The sequence below is a fragment of the Chiloscyllium punctatum genome, chromosome 4 (genome assembly GCF_047496795.1).
Source record: "Chiloscyllium punctatum isolate Juve2018m chromosome 4, sChiPun1.3, whole genome shotgun sequence".
In the NCBI taxonomy this organism is placed as follows: Eukaryota; Metazoa; Chordata; class Chondrichthyes; order Orectolobiformes; family Hemiscylliidae; genus Chiloscyllium; species Chiloscyllium punctatum.
In genome coordinates this window covers 97,692,815-97,716,872 of record NC_092742.1, presented here as the reverse complement: position 1 = coordinate 97,716,872, position 24,058 = coordinate 97,692,815, and the positions used below count along the sequence as shown (strand labels likewise).

Here is a 24,058-nt window from a genome sequence, read left to right as displayed (position 1 = left end):
ATATAAATGGAGAAAGACTGCAGTAAGCTACGGCAGAGGGATTTTGTGTTCCTTGTGCTGGACTCCCAAAAAGCTAGCATAGAATTCTGCAGGTTAACAGGGAAGGTGATTGGAATATTGGTTTTTATTTTAAATGGAATGGAGAATAAAGATAACTCTCACTAAAACTATAGAAGGCACTAGTTACATCACACCTAGAATACTGTGAACAGTTTTGGTCCCTTGTGTAAGGGAAGATACAAGCGCATCAAAGCAGTTCAGAAAAAAAGTTCACTAGATTGATCCAAAGTATGAAGTATTTTCTTATCAGGATCTTGTACTCAGATTACTTTATTAGAATGAGAGATGATCTTCTTGAGACATAAGATTTTTAGGAGACTTGACAGGGTAGTTCTGACAGGATGTTCCTCCTTACGGGAGAGTCGAGGTTTGTAAGTCATAATCATCTGAGTATGAGGTTGCCCAGTGAGGACAGAGATAAGGAGAAATTTCTTCTCTCAAAGATAATGAATCTGTGGAATTCTTTATCACAAAAAACTGAAAGGGCATAGTTGGTCAGTGTATTCGAAGTTGAGATAGACAGATTTTCAACCAATCAGTTAGGGAAATAAAGGTTGGGGGAAAAGGCACGCAAGTGGAGTTGAGGATTATCACATCTGCCATGGTCTTATCAAACAGTGGAGCACACGGATTGTCCAAATGACCTACTTCTACTCTTGCATCTTATTGTCTGATGGAACTACTTTAGAATGCTACGCAGCAATTTGTGCCTGCAGCTCACCAAATGTATTAGTTATGCTCCAAATATCAGTTACATTCAAACTTAATACCTTTCTTGTTGTTGCTATTTTCCTCAGTGTGATCCCTGCAATTTTTGGGATATGGTAAAGGTCTGATATAATTGATGGTTTGCCAAGAAATTAAAGTGCATTATCGTGGCAGCTCGTCAAATGGATGCACAATACTGCTGTAGAATGCATCTAGTTTATACCTCACTTAAAATTAGTTATTTGTAACATTTACTGTTGCAAAGTGAGACTTCAGTTATTTCACACACAAATACATCTTTTCAAAATCTCTAACAGAATTATTTGGGGCGAGTGGGGAAAGGATGCTACTTTCTGTGAGATGAGATTTAGAAGAACTGTGTAAATATCACAAAGTTATTTTTGGAGTGAAATGAGCATTGAAATCAAAGAGTTTGCCTCACTGCAGTGTTTAAGAGATATTTGATGCAAATGTATGCCCACTATGTTAAGTCAATTTATTTTCTTCCAGAGCATTAGGAGGTGAACTTAGCATTCATATCAGACAATTTAAAAAAGGTTCTGAAATAGGTGCATATTTACTAACCCAAATGGGGATTTTGTTTTTTGGCAGCCTTGGGGCATCTGTACTATAAGCCTATTGATTGTCTGTCTGATTTTAATGCTGTTTTTATTTCTCAGTCCTTGATTTTCCTAACTCTATCAAGTTGGTTTAAGCATTCTACAACAGTAGTAATTAACCTCAGAGTAAGGATACTGGTTCAACATTAACTTGTTGTATAAATGCCTCTTCTCACAGAATTGATTCCAATATCCGAACAATGTTAAGGTTGCCCTCTTACATTACTTCAATAGCCATGCATTTAGTTATACTAGATTCTGTTGCTATACTCACCAGTACTTGGTACAGGATGCAATCACAGGAATATAGGACTTAGGACCAGGAAAAATCCATTTGGCTCTTTGAGCCCACTCCAATATTTAATAAGGTTGATCTGGTTGTAGTCTCAATTCCACTTGACTGTCTATCTCCCATAACCTTCAATTCACTTGTGTATCTTAACCTTACATAAATTCAGCGACCCAGTCGCCACTGTTTTTTAGGGAAGAGAATCCCACAGACCAATGACATTCAGAGAAAAAGAAATCCCTGAGTTCGAGTCTTTCTTTCAAGGGAAACACCCTCTAAGAATCCACTCTGTCAATTCGCTCAGGATCTTACATATTTTAATAAGATAACCTCGCTGAACTCTTCCAATCTCCATTGGAATGAGGCCCAACCTGTTCAACATTCTTCATAATACCTTTATTCCAAAATGAATAAGTGAATCCTCAAATTACATTTGAGATTGCATTTTTAATCATTTTAGAAACTGAAACTCTGCCTGAAAAATCTCAATAGTTTCCAAATTTGGCTGGGACTTCTAATTGTTAAACCATTCCCCCTTTCCCTCTCAAAACTCCGTGCATGATAACCACTGAATATCACTTGGTGCTACCTTTTACCCTGACACTAGGGAACTAACATACCATTCTGCAAATTATATCTGAAGTTATAAAAATGTCTATCTACGTATGCCTAACTACAGAGTCCCCTGAGATGTGCAGAAAGCCATGATAACTGCAATATCATCAGGCAATACAGACTTTCTGTCAGCAGGTGTTTGTTCATCTAAACATATCCTCCAACATCAAGATGATCAGATTTGTTTTATCCAAATAGATTTAGGGCTGAGGAGTAAATATATATGATCTCTGTTAATGAATTCTATGCAACATCATGTAGGAACATTTGGTGAAAGAAGAGGAGAGTGCTGAGTGATATTCTGCTTTGTTGAGAGTCAGTTCACTGCCTTGGTCCAAAGGTGAAGTCTGGCTTTTGGGATGAGGTATTGGACAGCTTGGATATGTCTGCTGCTGCAGCAAGAGACAGCAACTTCAAACGAGGGATAAACTAAGAGGTAGAGTAATAGCAATTCTATCCAATGCAAAGACTGCAGTTCATACTTAAGATTTTTTGAAAAAAGAAATCAAATAATTAATATGGCTCAAGAAGAGCTTACTTACTGATTGACAGTCTGCCAGCCGGAACTTCTTGGTTGTCCAAATAATGAAAAAGATTGACGCTATACAAAGGAAGCAAAGGATTTAAAGGTGAAATATTAACTATATACAGGTATCTAGTCTCTTTCTCAACTTGAGTCATCAAGGTTAATCTACCTGGAATACACGAATCATTGCCTCAGCAACAGGAAGGGATGATTTGCAGAGTATAGGGTAAATACAATAGCACACCAGTTGTGCACAAATTGCATCACAGCTGTGCCTTACTATATGCATAAGATTCCACATATTATTTCACATGCAATACCATTCTTAGTGAAAGCCTAACAGGTTTTAGCAGGCTGTTGTACAATTGAGGTTGACTGCCATCACCCGAAGTGCGTGCACACACAAACATTGGGCATCACGAATATTAAGATAGAATCTTTTAATTTTTATTTATTTTTTAGCTGTGTACTAAAATGGAAAAGGAGTATTTTAAAATCAAAATGGGAAAGGAATTGCTGTACTTTTGAAAAGATCTGCTGCAACTCTGTGTGTTGTGTTTACACTGCAGCTTTGCTAGCAGTGTAACAGGTGAGATCAGTTTGGGAAAGATAGCTGATTGGTTTGTACAAATGTGACCAGTGCTGTTTGCCAAAAGTCATCAACCTGACGACGACTCTTAGTTTGGCTGCTGGACAGGTGAACCATTTGGGGAGTTTACAAGAGTGGGGAGAAACCTCCAGAATGTTGGAAAAGAAGGCTTCGTGTTCTCTATAGGTTTTCAGCAAGTGATAGGGAAAGGACAGATGTCAGAGGTCGTTTCTTTACTCAAAGAGTAGTAGGGGCGTGGAACACACTACCTGCAACAGTAGTAGACTCGCCAACCTTAAGGGCATTTAAATGGTCATTGGATAGCCATATGGATGAGAATCGAATAGTAGGTTAGATGGGCTTCAGATTGGTTTCACATGTCAGTGCAACATCGAGGGCTGAAGGGCCTGTACTGCGATGAAATGTTCTATGTTCTAAGTGTCTGAGGAAAGCTACTTATATTCTCCTACCATTTGATGGAATCTATTGTGTTTAATCAGTAACTAACAGACTTTGTAATTAGTGTACCAATTGCCCTGTGCCTCCTATAAAGAAGTGAACAAACCTGGAGAAAGGGAACTGAAAAACACAAAGTCTTGGGTTTTAAAACAAATTATTGAATTCTGTGGGCTGGTGCTGTTGAATTGTATTTCCCCAGTTTTTTTGTCTCATCTACCAATTTTTTTTTGATTGAGTTTGTTTGTATGTGCATGTAACGTATGTTTTTGGCAGGAGGTGGGTTAGAGTTCAATTAGTTGAACTATATGTCGTTAGTTTATAATTTTGCTTACCTCTGGTTGGAACTTATTTATTTGTAACATACAGTGGTTTTTGTTAACTATGGGAATCTGGTAACTGTTTGTTGACCTGATTCCATCAGACAGGTAAATTGGGGACTTTGTGTATTTTGATTAAATTTTAACTTCTGTGGTGACTACAGGAGTGGCTTGAACGCCAGTAAACTTTCCCAAGTAGATCCTAATACAAAATGCGGCATAGTGCCTCACAGTGCCAGGGACCCGACTGCGATTCCAGCCTCGGCCATCTGTCTGTGTGGAATTTGCACATTCTCCGTGTCTGTGTGGGTTTCCTCCAGGTGCTCAGGCTTCCTCCCACAGTCCAAAGACGAGCAGGTTGGGTGAATTGGCCATGCTAAATTGCCCGTAGTGCTCAGGCATGTGTATGTTAGGTGTGTTAGTCAGGGGAAAATGTAGAGTGTTACAGTAGGGGAATGGGCCTGGGTGGGATACTCTTCAGAGGGTACAGTGTGGCCTGTTTTCACACTGTAGGGACTCTATTCTAATTCTATACACAAAATAGTAATTATGGTTGAGAATATAAACTGATTTTCTTCCATGCTAACCGGGGAGCTTGAAGTAACTTGTAACTTTGGAACTAGCCAAGGTCAGTTTATAACATAGACCAAGTACAAATTTGCAATTTTTTTTAATGCCTTCTGTACTAGATAGTACTTACTCCCACTTAATCCCTGGAGATGTTCCAACTATGTTAAGATTGAAGTAGCTGTAAATAATATCAGGAGAAGAAAGTGCGAGTAGATAGCTGGTGTTTGCAGAGAATTCATGTATCAAATAGATATTTTCCTATCCTGAACTCTCTATGCTGGTCAAGTTGTTCTTTTAATCCCAAGTTAAATGGAGACATTTCATGGAATTTAACCTAATGTAGAGAACTTACTTGATTGATCATCTGTTGTGTTTATTCCACTTAGATTAATATGAATGTTCAATGTTGTAGGAATGCCAATAAAAAAAAACTGCATGAAAATTCACACCCCAAAACCTATCCACCTACACACACCACTTTCCCCTCCAAAGAAGAAACTCAGACGTTATTTACATTTAACATCTAATCCCCTAGTTAGGTCATTCAAAACACTAGAAATGACAAGTGCATTGTTTAGGCCAGGGACAACAGGCCAATGATTTATGAATTTTTAGACAATACAAAACATATTTTTCCCTTTTGAGATACATCATAATTGCCGTGTAAGTTAATCCTCCTTCAGTCAAGAAGATGGCATAGCTCTGCGTATAATACTTGGTACAGTCACTTGAAGAGCCATTTGAGAGGTCAACCTTCACAAGCCCAATGTTATACTTGCCAATTCTTCTACTGTTAAATTGGTTATATTTCATCAATTTGCAAATACATACTCACCATGGTATAAGCAAAGTCAGTGAGAATAAATTTCAGAAACTTTTGTTATCAAGGATCCAAAAGGTACACTACTGGCTAATCGGGCCACTTAAGAGAAAACTCTGCAGTAGACGCATAGTTCCTTGAAAGTGGAGTCGCAGGTAGACAAAGTGGTGAAGGCGGCATTTGGCATACTTGCCTTAACACTGAATACAAGAGTTGGCATGTCACATTTCAGCTGTAGTTGACATTGGTAAGGCCACATTTAGAATTGCATAAAATTCTGATCACCTTCTACAAGAAGGATGTTGCTAATCTTGAGGGGGTTCAAAAAGACTTATATGGGAAAGGAGAGCTCGAGTTATAGGGAGAGGCTGAATAGAACGGGGATTCTTTTCCTGGAGCATTGCAGGCTGAGGGGTGACCTTAGGATGAATAGCCAAGGTCTTTCTCCTATGGTGGAGGAGTCCAAATCTGGGGGGCATAGGTTTAAGTTTAGAGAAGAAAGATTTAAAAAAAAACCTGAGGGGCAACGTTTTCATGCAGAGAGTGGTACGTGTAAGGAACAAGCTGGTAGAGAAGTGTTGGATGTGGGTACAATGACAATATTTAAAAGACATCTGGATGAGTAAATGATTAGGAAGGGTTTAGAGGGCTATGGGCCAAATGCTTGCAAATGGGACTAGGTCAGGTTGGGAAGTCTGGTCATGTAGGCGAGGTGGACCAAAGAGTCTGTTTGCATACTGTATGACTCTATGGTTCTACATGCTTATAGCTTACCTATTACAGCAAAAATGAGAGTGTTTGTGAAATGCCTGTATAAAGAAAGTTTCACAACATTCCTTCTCAACTTCAGCATCTTCATGGTTTGTGTCAAGCTGATGAAGATGTGTCATCAGTTAAGGAAATGGATGGAATTTTTAAAAATATACTGCTTTTGGAAAAAATAACGATAATCATTCAATGTTTGGAAAAAACAATTATTCTGCTTGAGGAAATGCATCCAAATTAAAAATCAGGATTAACAGTAACAGTATACTCATTGACTCAAATTCATTAGAAGTTTAATTTCATTGGCAATATCAAATTCAAGAAACCAAATAAATCCCATTAATTCCAAATATCTAATTCTAGAGTCACATTTTATACTGTATCAGACCATATGGATATTACTTGCGGAGGGATGCATTTCCTCCTGAAAACATAAAACACTCCATTTCCAAGCCCAGTAGCTACTTGTTAGTTAAGTTAACCAACTTATGAGGCTGTGATTTGGAATCAATTAATTGATCCTTGTTCAGTTGTTTTTTTTTAATCCTGTTATTTTCTTGAGTGCATCATTTACGATTAAGGTTTTAGAATTTTACAATTCTGAACTTTTGTAAAAATCTGAAAGATTTGGTGCAATCAACTGCTACAAAGGTAAATTGATACAACCTGGTGTGTATAAAACACTAGATTGTGGTTTAGCTGTGATTGCAAATCACAACTATTGTTTTATACCCACCAGGTTGTATCAGTTTAACATTTGTAGCATCTGATTGCACCAAACCTTTCAGATTTCTACAAAAGTTCAGAATTCTAAAATTCTAAAACCTTAATCGTAAATGATGCACTCAAGAAAATAACAGGATTAAAAAAAAACAAAAACAACTGAACAAGGATCATTATGAATAAGTAAAATATACTCATTTGCCTGCTGGCTGAAGCCCTTATGAAATGCTGCATTTTTAAAAATGCTTACACTCACGAATCATAAAAGCAGGAAATCGAGTTGGATTTATTATTAACCCTGATCAGACAGCCCTACGTTGTCAGTACCAAACTAAATAAAAAGAACCAGCAGCAATTAAAGGCTATAGGAATGAAGGGCTTCTAAATTCCTTATTTACATGGCTGCCATGCATTCATTCCAAGGTATCCGCTATTTACATAAACATAATTATTAAACTTCTTTGGCAGACAGTTACCACCCACAGTAGGTTAGAGATTGAGTACAGTTTATCAGTTACAAACTATATATCAAGAAGGATCAGGCTTAATAGGCAATGATCTTTCCTTGCTGAAAATGGAACAGAAATCTTTTTCCAGGAAGTTCCCATAACCAGAAAGGATATCCACCAGCAAAGGGCAGTGTCGAGAACAGCCAGAGGGATAAAAGCCAGAAGGGCCAAGTCGAAATTCTCCTAGAAGAAAAGGAAGGACAGGATAGTTAGATAGCAAGGGAAAGAGGGAGCATGAGAAAAGAAAAGAATTTGGAAAACCCAGTACAGCACAACATGCATAGCAAGCATGCCTTTAATGATTTGAAACACAAAACATTGTATTGAATAAAATCCACAATTAACTTCAAGGTAACATTCACTTTTGGTTTCACTCCACTGGTAACTGGGTGGCCACAGCCAATTGGAACTGAATTAAAGCTGTCTGAACAGGTTTAACCAGGATATTCACAGCCAATGAACAGATAAATACCAACAGCCTGGTCTTGATGTGAACTGGCATTCCATTATCCAATCCATGTTTACCATGCTGGGTAGCCATGCAGTCTTCTCTATGACACTTTTAACAATTTAGCTGAGTGAGTACCATGCCAGATTTGGCAATATTAATCATGGACTCATGTTCTAGATACCATTCTGGAAGATATATCAGTTCAGCTTGGTTTGATTTATCTTAAATCCTCATTCATCAAACCAACATCAATCTCCTCCCCTCATGTCATACCCAGACTGATCAAGTCAGTCGTTAGTTGACAAATTTATATCTTTTCTTAGAACTTTTCAGTCTTCCAACATGCTGATTTCTCCTCTGCAAAAAGCCCACTTTTATTCCCCTCCACAGTAAAGATCCCAGCCTCACTCACTTTTACTCAACCCCCTTGACAGATCAGACCCTTTAATCACTTAGATTACTTACAGTGTGGAAACAGGCCCTTCAGCCCAACAAGTCCACACCACCCCGCCGAAGCGCAACCCCCCATACCCCTACATCTACCCCTTACCTAACACTATGGGCAATTTAGCATGGCCAATTCACCTGACCTGCACATCTTTGGACTGTGGGAGGAAACCGGAGCACCCGGAGGAAACCCACGCAGACACGGGGAGAATGTGCAAACTCCACACAGACAGTCGCCTGAGATGGGAATTGAACCCGGGTATCTGGCGCTGTGAGGCAGCAGTGCTAACCACTGTGCCCAGTTCTGACAGCCCAGATGTTTACTCAGTCCCCTTGACAACAAGGACTCTATACCCATACCTGTTGACTGCAAAGCACATGCTTACAACTGAAAAGCAGACATTGCATCTTTTGACTCTTTTAGTCAGGAAATAAGTTGAGGGGGTAACATTAAAATATAATGCAAAGGATATCCACCACAGTACACAGGAATCGATCAACGAGAGAATGATGTTCCCTACCAGAGCGAGAGTAGTTAGTGGAGTCTAAATCAAGAACAAAATAAAGTTGATTTTGAGCTACAAGAGGACATTGAGTGAAGAGCACCTTTCAACCAGGTGGAATGACAGACCTATTTCACAATTTGTCATTTTTATTTCATGTTCAGCAGAAAAGCTTCCAATGGACCTAAGTATGAAGTTATGTTGTTATCTGACACTGTATGAATATTGGGTCATTAATAACAAGATCAACACGGGGGAAAAAATAATTCAGGAGATGAAATCAGTCAGTATATTTTACTACACAATGAGATACCAAATGGTGAGATAATGGTGGTCCAGCAGTAAACAAGCACTCCACTAGCAAACACAAGGAATAGGACTCAGAACTTCAACCTGAATTCCTCAGACTGTGAGACTTAACATAAATCAATTCAGGAGGGAAAACTAATTCTGAGTTAATATAATACAATAACCCTTATTAGATTTTTATAGTTAAAAAAATGTGATGGTTTAAAAATGCTGTGTTGAGTCCTAGCACCAAACTGACTTCACCTATCCTGAAACAATTATTTTTAAATGCTACTTACTCCTGTGACTCGAAGAATCCCTTCAATTGCTGAGAAAATTAGATAGAGAACGCCAACGCCAACTACTCTGTGCAGCATGGCTCCCAGACGTGGCCTGTGATGAAGAGAACATTTGTCTCATAATTTGTTGCCCAGGTCAAACAGTACCACATAATTACAGTAGCGCAAGACATCACTCACCAATGTGCGTTCATTAAATAATGTCATTAGTTTTTACAATTGGGGGAAGGGAAATTACGATGCTGTAAGACAGGATTTGAGGAGCATACGTTGGGAGCATAGGCTGTCAGGGAAGGATGTGGTGGAAATGTGGGACTTTTTCAAGGAGCAGATACGACGTGTCCTTGATATGTATGTACCGATCAGGCAGGAAAGAAATGGTCGTGTGAGGGAGCCTTGGTTGACGAGGGAGGTTGAATGTCTAGTAAAGAGGAAGAAGGAGGCTTACATAAGGTTGAGGAAACAAGGTTCAGACAGAGCAGTGGAGGGATACAGGATAGCCAGAAGGGACCTGAAGAAAGGGATTAGGAGAGCTAAGAGAGGGCATGAAAAATCCCTGGCAGATAGGATCAAGGATAACCCCAAGGCATTCTATGCGTATGTGAGAAACCTGAGAATGACGAGAACGAGGGTAGGTCCGATCAAGGACAGTGGTGGGAGACTGTGTATTGAGTCGGAAGAGATAGGAGAGGTCTTGAACAAGTACTTCTCTTCAGTATTTACGAACGAGAGGGACCGTATTGATGAAGAGGACAGTGTGAAACGGACTGATAAGCTAGAAGAGATACCTGTTAGGAAGGAAGATGTGTTGGACATTTTGAACAACTTGAGGATAGACAAGTCCCCCGGGCCTGACGGGATATATCCTAGGATTATGTGGGAAGCAAGAGAGGAAATTGCAGTACCGTTGGCAATGATCTTCTCGTCTTCACTGGCAACTGGGGTGGTACCAGGGGACTGGAGAGTAGCGAATGTTGTGCCCCTGTTCAAAAAAGGGAATAGGGATAACCCCGGGAATTACAGGCCAGTTAGTCTTACTTCTGTGGTAGGCAAAGTAATGGAAAGGGTACTGAGGGATAGGATTTATGAGTATCTGGAAAGACACTGCTTGATTAGGGACAGCCAGCACGGATTTGTGAAGGGTAGGTCTTGCCTTACAAGTCTTATTGAATTCTTCGAGGAGGTGACCAAGCATGTGGATGAGGTTAGAGCAGTGGATGTAGTGTACATGGATTTTAGTAAGGCATTTGATAAGGTTCCCCATGGTAGGCTTATGCGGAAAGTCAGGAGGCATGGGATAGAGGGAAATTTGGCCAATTGGATAGAAAACTGGCTAACCGGTCGAAGTCAGAGAGTGGTGGTAGATGGTAAATATTCAGCATGGAGTCCAGTTACAAGTGGAGTTCCGCAGGGATCAGTTCTGGGTCCTCTGCTGTTTGTAATTTTTATTAATGACTTAGAGGAGGGAGTCGAAGGGTGGGTCAGTAAATTTGCAGATGATACAAAGATAGGTGGAGTTGTGGACAGTGAGGAGGGCTGTTGTCGGCTGCAGAGGGACTTAGATATGATACAGAGCTGGGCTGAGGAGTGGCAGATGGAGTTCAACCCTGCCAAGTGTGAGGTTGTCCATTTTGGAAGAACAAATAAGAATGCGGAATACAGGGTTAATGGTAGGGTTCTTAGTCAGGTGGAGGAACAGAGGGATCTTGGGGTCTATGTACATAGATCTTTGAAGGTTGCCACTCAGGTGGATAGAGTTTGTAAGAAGGCCTATGGAGTATTATCGTTCATTAGCAGAGGGATTGAATTCAAGAGTCGTGAGGTGATGTTGCAGCTGTACAGGACTTTGGTTAGGCCACATTTGGAGTACTGTGTGCAGTTCTGGTCGCCTCACTTTAGGAAAGATGTGGAAGCTTTGGAGAGGGTGCAGAGAAGATTTACCAGGATGTTGCCTGGAATGGAGAGTAGGTCGTACGAGGATAGGTTGAGAGTTCTCGGCCTTTTCTCGTTGGAACGGCGAAGGATGAGGGGTGACTTGATCGAGGTTTATAAGATGATCAGAGGAATAGATAGAGTAGAGTAGACAGTCAGAAACTTTTTCCCCGGGTACAACAGAGTGTTACAAGGGGACATAAATTTAAGGTGAAGGGTGGAAGGTATAGGGGAGATGTCAGCGGTGGGTTCTTTACCCAGAGAGTGGTGGGGGCATGGAATGCGCTGCCCGAGGGAGTGGTAGAGTCAGATTCATTGGCGACCTTTAAGCGGCATTTGGATAGGTACATGGATGGGTGCTTAATCTAGGATAGAAGTTCGGCACAACATCGTGGGCCGAAGGGCCTGTTCTGTGCTGTATTGTTCTATGTTCTAGTTTTTCTACAGAGCAGAAGAAATTGCCATTTTTGTAATGTCATAATAAAGGCTCAGGTTGAAACACTGTGGACATGGATTCAAATCTCACTGCAGCAGCCACAATTTAAATTGAGAGAGGCTGGATCAAGAAACTCTCAGTCATCATGACTACTACATCAGAAACTGTTGCATCATTGATTGTCATAAAAACTCATCTTGTTCACCAATGTCCTCCTACGAATAAAATCTGTCATCTTTACTTAGTCTGGCCAGCAGGTGATTTCAGACCCACAACAATGTGGCTGACTTTTTAATAGCACAACAAACCACTCAGTTCAAGGGTAGTTAAGGATAGATAACAAACTCTATCCTCCAATGATATTCACATTCCATGAAAGAATAAACTTAAAAAAACACACAAAGTAAAACCATCTTTTTTCTGGATTTACCCATTTCTAGGTCTTTAACGACCCTAGCCATACAACCTTCCAAGATATGTACGTTCTCTCAACTCTGGTATCATTCTTCACCCCACCACTGCTTGTAATGATTCATAGGAGTTACGCTCAAGGATTTATCCACGAAACATTGTTGCCATTTTCATTCTTTTGACACCTTACACAAAACCTACTTCTTCAAATAAGATGTAGAGGTGCCAGTGTGGACTGGGGTGGACAAAGTTAAAAAAAAAATCACACAACACTAGGTTATAGTCCAACAGGTTTACCTGGGGGTACAAGCTTTCAGAGCACTGCTCCTTCGTCAGGTAACTAGTGAGATCTTTTGCTTTAAATTCTGTGTCCTATGATCTTGCTCCACTAGGTTCCTGACAAAGGAGCAGTGCTCCAAAAGCTTGTACTTCCAAATAAATCTATTGGACTATAACCTTGTGTTGTGTGATTTTTAACTTCTTTGACCAAGTAAAACACCTCAACATCCTTTTGGTTTTGTCACTTTTTGCTGAATAACATTTCTGATAAAAATTTTCTAACTTTAAAAGAGATGAACAATTCTAAGCGAGTATTGTTGTAAACATATGAGTTGTCCTCTTTTCCAGACATCCTTAATAGGGCTCAAGATTCAAATTTAGAATAATCAAAATTCAGAGGAAACGGAGCAAATAAGGGCCAGGGAGGGGACAAATGAGGGGAATTCAATATGCGGTCAAGATGGTGAGTGGGGTCAGGGGGAAGCAGGTCTGCTTAGTTGCCATAATAGGTAATTAGCATCTGAAGAACTGTCCCTTATCCACAGACAGCACTTTTAGGAGAGCTTTGCACAAGTGATGGTTAAATGATAATTCTCAGGAAAGCAAAACCTCAGAGGAGCTATTTAAGTAGCAAAACTGCAGTCCTACACACATCTTAGTACCTGGGAGTGACAAGTACTTACTGTCATTTTCATTTATTTCCTTTCACTTAATCTACATACATGTGTACTTGGATCAAAGTTTGGTTTCTGGTTGTTGACAGCATTGACATGAAATTTTGTTTATACTTACTTCACAATTCCATATCCAAGACTGACTATGATGACCAGAACACGAGCAAGAGAACGCTTCAGCGCAGAAAGTAATTCCGCAAAAATCACTGCTCCTTGCACTGGGTTAAATACAAATTGTGAAAATGATAGTTATACTGGTTTCAATAACTCAGTGACAGCACTATGATATCTTCAATATCACACCTTTAACTTACAGCAGAAATAGGCCAGTTAGTCCCACATGTTTGTCCTGCTGTAAGTGAGACCAGAGATGATGTGAAATCTCACCCCAAAATCTTCAGTTTCACTGCTTTGTCACTTGTAACAAGGCAGGAATCCAATCTCATTTCTTTTTCCCTTCAGTTTGCCCAGAAAACTGAAATTAATCAAGAACTCAGAGCAACTGTAGACTATATGGCCTCTCAAGCCTGCTCTGCCATTCAAGTTATCATAACTAATCTTGGAAGCATCATGATCCTCAAGAATCGTGCAGAACTTTGAAAGGATGTAGACAAGTTAGTGGAATGGGTAGACAAGTCAGATGCAGTTCAATGAAGAGAAATTTGAAGTTGTTTATTTTAGCAGGAAAAATACCAAGAGACAACATAAAATATAATACAATTCTAAGTGGGTTGCAGGAGTAGAGGGACTTCAATGCATTTGTGCAAAAATCATTGAAGGTTGGAGGAGAATTTAAAAGAACAATAAACAAAACTTCTGACCCATTATTAGTAAGGCATAGAGTGCTAGGGCAAAGAGTTAAACTTGTATAAAACATTGGTAAATGCTGCCTGAACTGCTGTGCTCTTCCAGCACCACTAATCCAGTAATTGTATAAAACATTGTTTGGTCCTAACTGTTGTGCCCAGTTCCAGGTATTACAGTTTAAGAAGGGTGTGCAGGCTAAAAGAGTGAAAACCTTTTTCACAAGAATGGGTTCAGGATGAGAAACATTGAGTTAGATACACTCGTTTGATGAGTTGGGACTGCCTTCCTCAGATAAAAGAAAACTGAAAGATTTAACCGAGGTATTCAAAATCATAAGTTCATGGACAGAGTAGGAAGGGAGAAACTGTTACAACTAGCAGAAGAATTTTTTATGACAAACTGTTTTCAGATGTGAGAGATTGTGATTTCTCTTCAGTGCTGCCTCTTGAGTGTGGTGAAAGCAGGTTCAATAATGAGGTTCCGGGAGAGAAATCGATTATTTTCAGGAAAGGAAGATATGAAAGTTAATGCAGACACAGCAAGCTGAATGGACTCCTTCTTTACTGTAACAGTTCAATGACCCAACAAGCTCCATCAACAGGGCTATTAAATAAAGACGCATTTTAATTTGCAATTTGACATGCACAGCAATGATTACTAGGCGAAAGTGAGGACTGCAGATGCTGGAGATCAGAGTCAAGATTAGAGTGGTGCTGGAAAAGCACAGCAGGTCAGGCAGCTTCCAAGGAGCAGGAAAATCGACATTTTGGGCAAAAGCCCTTTATCAGCCCCACAGATGTTGCCAGAACTACTGAGTTTTCCCAGCAACTTCTGGTTTTTGTTTCAATTTATAGCCTTGGCTTTCCCATTTCCACTGCTGATTGTTTACAGAGGCTCTGTTCAAATGAAATGGCTTTTGCTATTATTTTCTATCTTTGGTAATGATATAATGCTCGACACAGGGTTGGATGGGAGCTGTACCTACTCCCCCAAAGTGTACCACTTAGGCCTGTACACAAAATTTACTGGGCAGCATGGACAAGTTGAGCTGTCAGGCTTGTTTCCATGCTGTAAACCTCTCTGACCCCAGAGGGAAACGAGGAAAGAGTGAAAATCTCCTCGGTTGTAAAAAAAAGAGTGCTGTACTCGTGATAAAACTTCTTGCCTCTATTATGGCAAACCCAGTTAGACATCTCCCTAGCCATGAGCAACTTTCAGAGAAGACTCATCAACTGAGCTAGAAAACATTCTGTTAACAGGTTAGCAAATTTCCCTACCTGATTGACCCTTGTATCGGATGCTCTGGAACTCTGCATAAAAGACAGCTTTCTCCAGCATTCCCAGAAAGATGACTGCTCCAATCCAAAATTGAATGCGTAGGAGGTCCCTCCAGTAGCACGCAGACCAGACCAGCCAGAGTGCCCCAAACAGCACGTACATAATGCACATCACCATGAAAAACTGGCATGGGGAGACAGTGTAATATCAAATTACTGAACAATCTGCACCACCATCAGAATATATTTCATAGTTGTAAATTTATTCTGCTGCAGAAACCCTGACAAAAGTATTAATAATATCAGCCCTGAAGTACAGTAACATAGAATATAGGAGGTTGGACGAGGCCATTTGGCTCTTTGAGTCTGCTCCACCCATCAGTATGAGATCATGGCTGATCATTCAACTCAGTACCCTGTCCCGCTTTCTCCCCATATCCTTTGAACCTTTCAGCTCCAAGAAATATAATTGTCCACTTTTGAAAATTTTCAATGATTTGGCCTCAACTACTTTCGGTATTAGTTAATTCCACAGACTCACCATGTTCTGGATGAAGAAATTTCTCATCTCAGTTCTAAAAGGCCTACCACAGATCCTTAAGCTGGTTCTGGGCTCCTTCGTCAACGAGAACATCCTTCCTGCATCTAATCTGTCTAATCCTGCTAAAACTTTATGGATTCCTATGAAATCTCTACCCTCCCTAATTCTTCTAAATTCAAGTAAATATAATCTTAACATGTTCAGTCTCCCCCCATACATCATTCCTGCCATCCCAGGAATCAGTCTGGTACACCTCCTTTGTACTCCCTCCATAGCCAGATCATATTTTTTAGATAAAAAAGTCTAAACTACTCACTGCAGAACACTGCTTGTTTTCAACTGCTTTGGTTCTTGTACCAACATGATCGTTCAGTCCCTCTCAGACTTTGCACCAGTTACAAACATCATAACTCTACTTACAAAAAAAAATTAACCTGTCCTTGAAAATTATCTCTACATATTCAACACCCCCTTTCCTCTCCAAAGTCCTTGAATGTATCATCATGCGGATATTCCTCAGAACTTTGTTCCAATCTCTCTGATCAGGATTTACCCCCTATTATAATATAGAAACCTATTTTAATTCACTTGTTGGAAGTGGGCGTTGCTGGCTGGCCAGCATTTATTGTCCACCCCGGTGCCCTTAAGAAGTTGTAGTGAGTTGCCTCCTTGAGCCATTGCAATCCACATGCTGTAGGTTGACCCACAATGCCCACAGGGAGGGAATTCTAGGATTTTCATTCAACAATGTGTAAGGAATGGAAATGTAGGAGGAGAACATGCAGGTGGTGGTGTTCCCATGTATCTGCTGCCCTTGTTATTCTGGACAGAAGTGCTCTTGCATTTGGAAGGTGCGTTATAGCGGTTCTTGGTGAATTTCTGCAATACATCTTGTAGATAGTAAACATTGCTACTACTGAGTAGTGATGGAGGGAGTGAATGCTTTGAGGATGTGGTGCCAATCAAGCGGGCTATTTTGTCCTGAATGGTGTCGAGCTTCCCATCATGGCAAGGGGGGAGTATTCCATCACATTCCTGACTTGTGCTTTGTAGGTGGTGGACTGGCTTTGGGCTACAGGAGGGGAGTTACTCACTGCACGCTCCTAGTCTCTGTCCTGCCAATCTGTTTATGTGCAGAGTTCAATTGAGCTTCTGGTCAGTAATAACTCCAAAAATGTTGACAATGGGGATTCAATAATGGTAACAGAGTTAAATGTCAAAGGGTGGTGGTTAGATTCTCAATGCTACTGACCACTTGTCAGCCCAAGCCTGAATATAGTACAGATCTTGTTGCATTTGAGCATGCACTGCTTCAGTAACTGAGGATTTGCGAATGGTGTCAAACATTATGCAATCATTGGTGAACATCTCACTTCTGACCTTATGAAGGAAGGTTATTAATGGAGTAGCTGAAGATGCTTTAGCCTAGGACATTATCTTGAGGAACTCCTGCAGAGATGTCCTGGAGCCACTGACCTCTAACAATCAGAATCATCTTCAGGCCAGGTATGCTCAAACCAACCAAGAGTTTGTCCTCTGATGGCACATTCAGTTAAATGCAGCCTTGATGTCAAGAGCTGTCACTCTCACCTCACCTCTGAAATTCAGCTCTTTTGAACCAAGGCTGTAATGAGGTCAGGAGCAGAGTTGCCTGGCAGAACCCAAACTGAATGTCACTAAGCATGTGCTGCTTGATAAAACTGTTGATAACACGTTCCATCACTTTACTGATGATAGAGAGCAGACTGAAGGAGCGGTAATTGGCCAGGTTGGATTTGTCTTGCTGTGTGCATACAGGACATATCAGACAATTTGATTGGACATACATGGACAAAATGAAATAAAAAGGAAGATGCATATTTATACAGGGCCATTTGTGACCACCAGAAGTGGTCAAATGCCGAACAGCCAATGAAGGGAAAACACCAGGCATGTGCGTAGAAATGCACAGAAATTAAACTTCTATTGAACTGACTGTGAAAAGAAATAACTCTCAAATATTTAATGGTATAACTTACCATCATTAGTGGCCAGTCTGCAGGTGAGATGAAATCATATTGCCCTTTCATTTCCACAACCACTGAAAGACATAAAAGGCACTGAGCATGAATAACATAGACCAGCCTCCTTCCAGTTTATCCTGATATTGTTCTACAGCTATCTTTCCAATCATTTATTTCAATTCATAATGTAATTTTGAAGAACAACAAAATCGAAGAGAGGATTAGATCTAGCACATCTATCCACAGATGTAGGCCTTCCATTGAAGGCTTTAATCTAGCTATCAATCCTCATTCCAGCTGTCAACCAACAAATGCCAACATTGGTCACATTTCTTAAAATGAATCTTTCCCCTCAAGTCATTGTGCATGATTGACTCTCACATTTCACGAGAAGCAGTTGTGTATTGTTAAATGCAACATGAGTTTCATTTAACTTTGCAGTGAGAACACCATTTTATCTCACTGGTTCCAGTTCCATTTACGCAGTATAACATGAGAGACAGTCACTACAGCTTCACTCAAAACTATTCACAACTATGTTTAAGTTAAGTTAAGCAGAACTTACTTGTTAGTGATAGGTGATCTTGCTCTGCTGGCACAGACTTGACCTTAGAGTTTTCCTCCATTTTTTTGGTCACCCGCGGAGTTGTTTTTGCAGCAGATTTTGCGCCTTGGCTGTTCTCTTCTTTTTTTGAATCTTTATGTGATGCCTGTATTTTAAGTATAAATAAATACGGCCCATCTTCCCAACTTGTGAACAAGCCAGTCCTCTGCTCAAGGAAATATAAGACATACAACAATGAAAAAGTTGTTAAACTTTCATACTCCTCCCACAAAACAAAAGGAGTTGCATTCTCCTTAGCTTTTGTATTACATGAAGTAACCTGCTGCATTCACCTTTTTATTAAAATGGTATCTTTTAACCAAAAAAAGAAAAACCTTTTTGCCTCTAGGAGTTGTTATGGCACAGGACTAGCAAGCCAGACCATATCTTACTTCCTAACACTGGATGTCACAATGTGAAAGTAAAATATTCAACTATCCTCACGATTACCCAATTGCTCCTAACCAAACTTCATCAATAACAGTTACCAGACACCAAGTTTATCAATCAAACAAAAATAAATAAATTATCAAACCTGTAATTATATCAGAGCAAAGCTAAACACAACATAATCTAATTGATGTGTATGATTTAAACACAATCTTCTTTCATTGCAACACCAACTCAGTCACATCGACAGTGTAGCAGCCTTCTGGCTCAATTGGCCGAGTGAAACTTTGAAATCACAAAACCCACACAGCGCAAACACAGTAGTCAGGCGCTAATCATATTAGCATAATGTAAAAGGCAACAGTTAACCTGCACAGACACCTCCAATCAGTTTATCCACTAAACAAAGGGCAGCTCAGACAGAGAGACGCTGGATTCTGCTACACAAAGAAAGTGACAGTAGCATGCCAGCTAAATGATTGACTCTAGTTTTAAGCTATTAAGTACATCTCCCTGAATGGCCAGAACCATAGAAAGTTCGTCCAAGAGGTACAAAAACAACAGTTCACCTGAAAATCTCTCTTGGAACCATGTAAGACCTTCTGAGGAGGCCAGCATGGCAAAAGGCAGAGACTGAACGAAATAGTACCTCATCCCAGTTCTAAATGACAAATCCTTATTATGAGAATTTGCTTCTGTATTATATACTCTCTAACAAGGGAAACATTTGCCCATCATTTACAATTAATTTTATATGTATAAAATAGATAATTTCTTATTGTTCCAAATTTCATGGAATACAGGCTTAGGTTACTTAACCTCTCCTCCTGGATAGTCCTCTCATTTCAGGAAATCATCCAGTGAATCTTCATCACACTCCAAGGAAATATATACTTCCTTAAGTAGAGATTAAAACTGTTCTCAATACAGGTAGTTCGCCTATAACGCCGTAGTTGCGTTCCAGCAAAGCCTCGCTTAATAGCACAACTCTTAATAGAAATAACAAGGCCTATGGGAAAAGTGGAGTTCAGGGCCTGACCAGCAAAAAACATCACGATTTCTCAAAAATCACCCAAAAGTCTAATGCAAAGTAGACAGCCTGAATGAAGGTTGAAATTGTATTTATTAACAAAATAAAAGTAAATTTAACACAATACATTTAAAAAAATGTAAGAAAGCTGCTGTCTGCATACCACCTCTCACCGAAGGCTACTCTGCTGGCAGCTGACATTGGCACGAGAGGAACAGCATGAAGACTGGCACCGATGTCACACATGCGCGGAACAACACAGAATAATGCAGACATCGGTGCATGTGCAGAAAGAAGCGCACAATCCGATCACCGCTGGAATCGCAATATTGCCAATGGAGGCAAACGTTCTTGAAAACACCTTCACCTAATTCTTCAGTGATGTTTTAGCCAAATTGTGCTGCCGAAATACAGGTTATCTCAGAATTATGTGTGATCCATATGAGCCATCATGGCCCTAAATATTTGTAGTCACAACGACTTCACAAAATCAAATAAAATTGTACAATTCTGTTGCAGTTACCTCAGGTGTAGAGTGTGGAGATGAAATTGCTTCAATTGTTGTATTATCTTTATTGTCATCTTGACTGTTTCTTGGATTCTGAAAACAGAGAGATAAACAAGTTGTCATTTTCCACAACTCCCCTTATCAATTTCGTCTTCTGGTCTTGAAAATCCTCAACTTGATTTTTAAAAAAAACTTGACGCTGCTTTGCTTTAACTTACTTTACCTAGTCCACTCTTCGGTCCTCTCATTCTGACTTATTTCTTAAGGAAAAATTGTTTCCTTATGCCAGTGGCTGGTGTCTGCGAAATACCTTGTGAAAGGCATTACCTTGTAAAGGGGTTATATGGCCCTCTCAGCAGACAGCATTGATAAAGGGCTTACCATGTAAGTTTTCCAGATACAGACAACCGATGTTTAACTGTAGAGTTCCATTGTGGTCATGTTAATTGACTAGTAAATCACAGGTCTAAACTAATGTTGAGACATGTTCAAATCCCGTCACAGCATTTGATATAGTTACTAAATAGTAATGATGATAATGTAACTGTTTAATTGCCATCAATGCCACTGAAAATTTGCTGTCTTTATCTAATCATTATGTGTGTGATGGAAAGCCCACAGCAATATAGTTGACTCCTAAATGCCCTTTGTGATGCCCTACCAAATTAAATGCAATTAGGGATACCGACCTGCCTGCGAAACCAACAGCCTAATTCAGAAGTGGTGATACATAGCATATAATCCAAACCATATTAAACGTACCACTAAACATAAGAATGCCACCGTATTTTCTATGATGGCCACTTCAACAACCTGCAACCTTTGGACATTCATTAGCAGATGGTAGCAAATGGGATTGGTGAAGTCACATGAAGAGCTACTTTGGCTGTGCTGTTGTCAGGAAGTAGCATTTTTTTTATTCATTCATAGCACATGGGTGTTGCTAGCAAAGCCAGCATTTATCATCCAAAACTAAATACCCTGGAGACGGTGCAGGTGCAACAAAAGTGAAAGAGCAGCAATATTGTTGAAAGCCAGGATGGTTTGGACGATAATCCACAGATGATATGTTTCCAATTTTCTGCTTGTACTTCCAGAATTTTCAGCTTTTAATTTCTGAAGGTTGACTGTTCCAAAAACTTACCTTTGCAGCACTGTGTTCATAAATTGTATTTCTTAAATAGTAAAATACTTTAATTCCTGATGTGTTAAAATGAATACCATAGGCCCAGATGAAGGCCAAATTGCTGACAACCAGCAAAGGAGAAAAGTGCAAAACTTTTAAGTAATGCTGCCAGAAAGGGGACACTGGGAAGAATAGAAGAGAAAGGGCTCTAAAACACCCAAAATATGCAAAACGAAAGTCAACTTTTAATCATACACATACTGGTCTGCCATTCCAGATTTTGTACAGCTGCTGGCCTTTTAGTAGCTTAATGTTCACCATGTCTGCTGACAGAGACATGAGCATTAGGGATGGGCACATAAACACAGCTTGAAATTACAGAACATCAGTGTAACACGCAATCCATTTATAAACACATTATCCAACACTCATTAATTACCAGTGTTGGATGTATTACAAATCACAGTTGAACATAACTCTTATTCCAATATGGAGCCGCTGCCCTCTTATTGTAAGTTTTAAAGAACGAATTAAGAGTAATTATTAATAGAAATATAGATTATAGGCCATTTAGCCCATCGAGTCCACTCTGCCATTCAGATGGATCATGGCCATCCTCTATCTCAATGCCATATGCTTGTTCTCTCCCCGTAAGTTGTTTATAGTGTAAAAAAAACTAATTCCATGATGCACTCACCTCTTTCAGGGGCTCCAATTTCTTCACATGGATTAGAGATGGCTGGTACAACTAAGAAAAATAAATGAAATTATTACCTTGAAAATAATTTGCAAGGGGACACAAGTTATGGTTCAGTTACTCAAAGCCCGGGTTAGACAAGTACTGTGAGCCATCATTCTAAATATAGGCAGTGGGTGGATTTGTCCAAGAAAGTACCCAGACTTGTGTGAAAATTCACTCATGAAAGTGACCCATCAAAGGAAAGTCACCCCCCCCCATAGAGGGAATGGCTGGAAATGGTGAGGAGTTATTCCTTCAATCACAAACTGGGTCTTTCCCACACATGCTAATAGGTTCACTTGTCTGCCTATCTGCAAAATACTCAGCAAAGAAACAGCCTGAGTGTGGAAGAGCAGCAAGCAGTTAGGAAAATCAATGCAGATGTTGAAGGACTCACTGGGGCAGGGCCTTTTACCAGGAGCTGAGATCCAAAGTCCAAGCGCTGGGACCGGGACTATTTGGGTGGAGTTGACTGCAGCAGCACAAGGCAGCAAAGAACTCCACTTTGCCAGGATGTACAGTGCTTTATTGAATCAAGCAGTTACATCTGTTGGGAGGCAAATGAGTGCAGTAAGGAAAGCAAGTAGAAACTTGAGAGCTTGCTCAGCATGGAGCTCTATCTGCCACAGCAAGCAGTTAAACCCAAAACACAATGTTTTCAAGAAGAAGATAGATATAGTTCCTAGGACTAAAGAGATCAAAGAGTATGGGGAAAAAGGGTACTGAGTTGGATGATCAGCCATGATCATATTGAATAGTGGAACAAGCTTAAAGGGCAAATCCTGATCTGATTTTCTGAGTTAGGCTGGGGAAGGAGTGAATATTGGTTTGTTTTTGCTTTTCTAACCTTCTTGCCTATACGAATTGGTCTAGCTCTATTGCAGATGCTTCCTCATGTGGGGCAATCTAGAATGAGAGGTCATAGATTTAGGCTAAGCTGTAGTAGATTTGAAACAGAGACGAGAAGAAAATACCTCTCACAAAGGGGATGTGAATCTGTGGAATTCATTAGCCCCAAATGTGGTGGATGCCAGGACACTGAATTAATTTAAGATTAGATTAGATTACTTACAGTGTGGAAACAGGCCCTTTGGTCCAACAAGTCCACACCGACCCACCGAAGCGCAACCCACCCAGACTCCTTCACCTAACACTATGGGCAATTTAGCATGGCCAATTCACCTAACCTGCACATTTTTGGACTGTGGGAGGAAACCGGAGCACCCGGAGGAAATGGGGAGATTGTGCAAACTCCACACAGACAGTCGCCTGAGGCGGGAATTGAACACAGGTCTCTGGTGCTGTGAGGCAGCAGTAAGGAAGAGACGACAGGGTTTTACTGCATAGCGAGTTGAAATGTTCGAGAGAAATGGCAGCAAAGTGGAGTTGAGGCTGAGAGGAGGTCAGTCATGATCATATTAAATAACACACCAGGCTCAAAGGGCTGAATTACCTACTACTGGTCTTAGTTCATAGAATCATCTACAGTACAGATAGATGTCATTTGGCCCATCAATTCTTCACCAACCTTCCAAAGAACATTCCCATGCCTACCTGCGTAACCCCATATTTACCATAGTTAACGTACTTAGCCTGCACATCCCTGAATACTTGTGGGTCAACTTAGCATGGCCAATCCATCTAAACCTGCACATATTTAGACTGTGGAGGAAACCGAAGCATCTGGAGGAAAGCTAAGGGAGCATGTGCAAACTCCACACAGCCAGTCACCCAAGGCTGAAG

At 40.2% G+C, this 24,058-nt stretch overlaps 1 protein-coding gene across 2 annotated transcripts in view; it reads right to left on the bottom strand.

The window, feature by feature from the left end:
- Positions 1 to 24,058, bottom strand: part of LOC140476561 (transmembrane protein 87A-like) — a 68,577-nt gene that overhangs the window by 27,708 nt on the left and 16,811 nt on the right. Inside the window, exons 5-14 of one of the 2 annotated variants that reach the window (XM_072569358.1) lie at positions 22,274 to 22,324; positions 20,466 to 20,543; positions 18,484 to 18,688; positions 17,934 to 17,995; positions 15,375 to 15,558; positions 13,409 to 13,508; positions 9,559 to 9,652; positions 8,942 to 9,013; positions 6,348 to 6,456; positions 2,835 to 2,893 (exon numbers count right to left, since the gene is read on the bottom strand). In XM_072569358.1, the coding sequence (XP_072425459.1) occupies positions 2,835 to 2,893; positions 6,348 to 6,456; positions 8,942 to 9,013; positions 9,559 to 9,652; positions 13,409 to 13,508; positions 15,375 to 15,558; positions 17,934 to 17,995; positions 18,484 to 18,688; positions 20,466 to 20,543; positions 22,274 to 22,324 (1,014 nt within the window). Of the gene's footprint in view, positions 1 to 2,834; positions 2,894 to 6,347; positions 6,457 to 7,684; positions 7,754 to 8,941; positions 9,014 to 9,558; positions 9,653 to 13,408; positions 13,509 to 15,374; positions 15,559 to 17,933; positions 17,996 to 18,483; positions 18,689 to 20,465; positions 20,544 to 22,273; positions 22,325 to 24,058 lie in introns of both variants that reach the window. The other variant, XM_072569359.1, reaches the window with a different exon arrangement.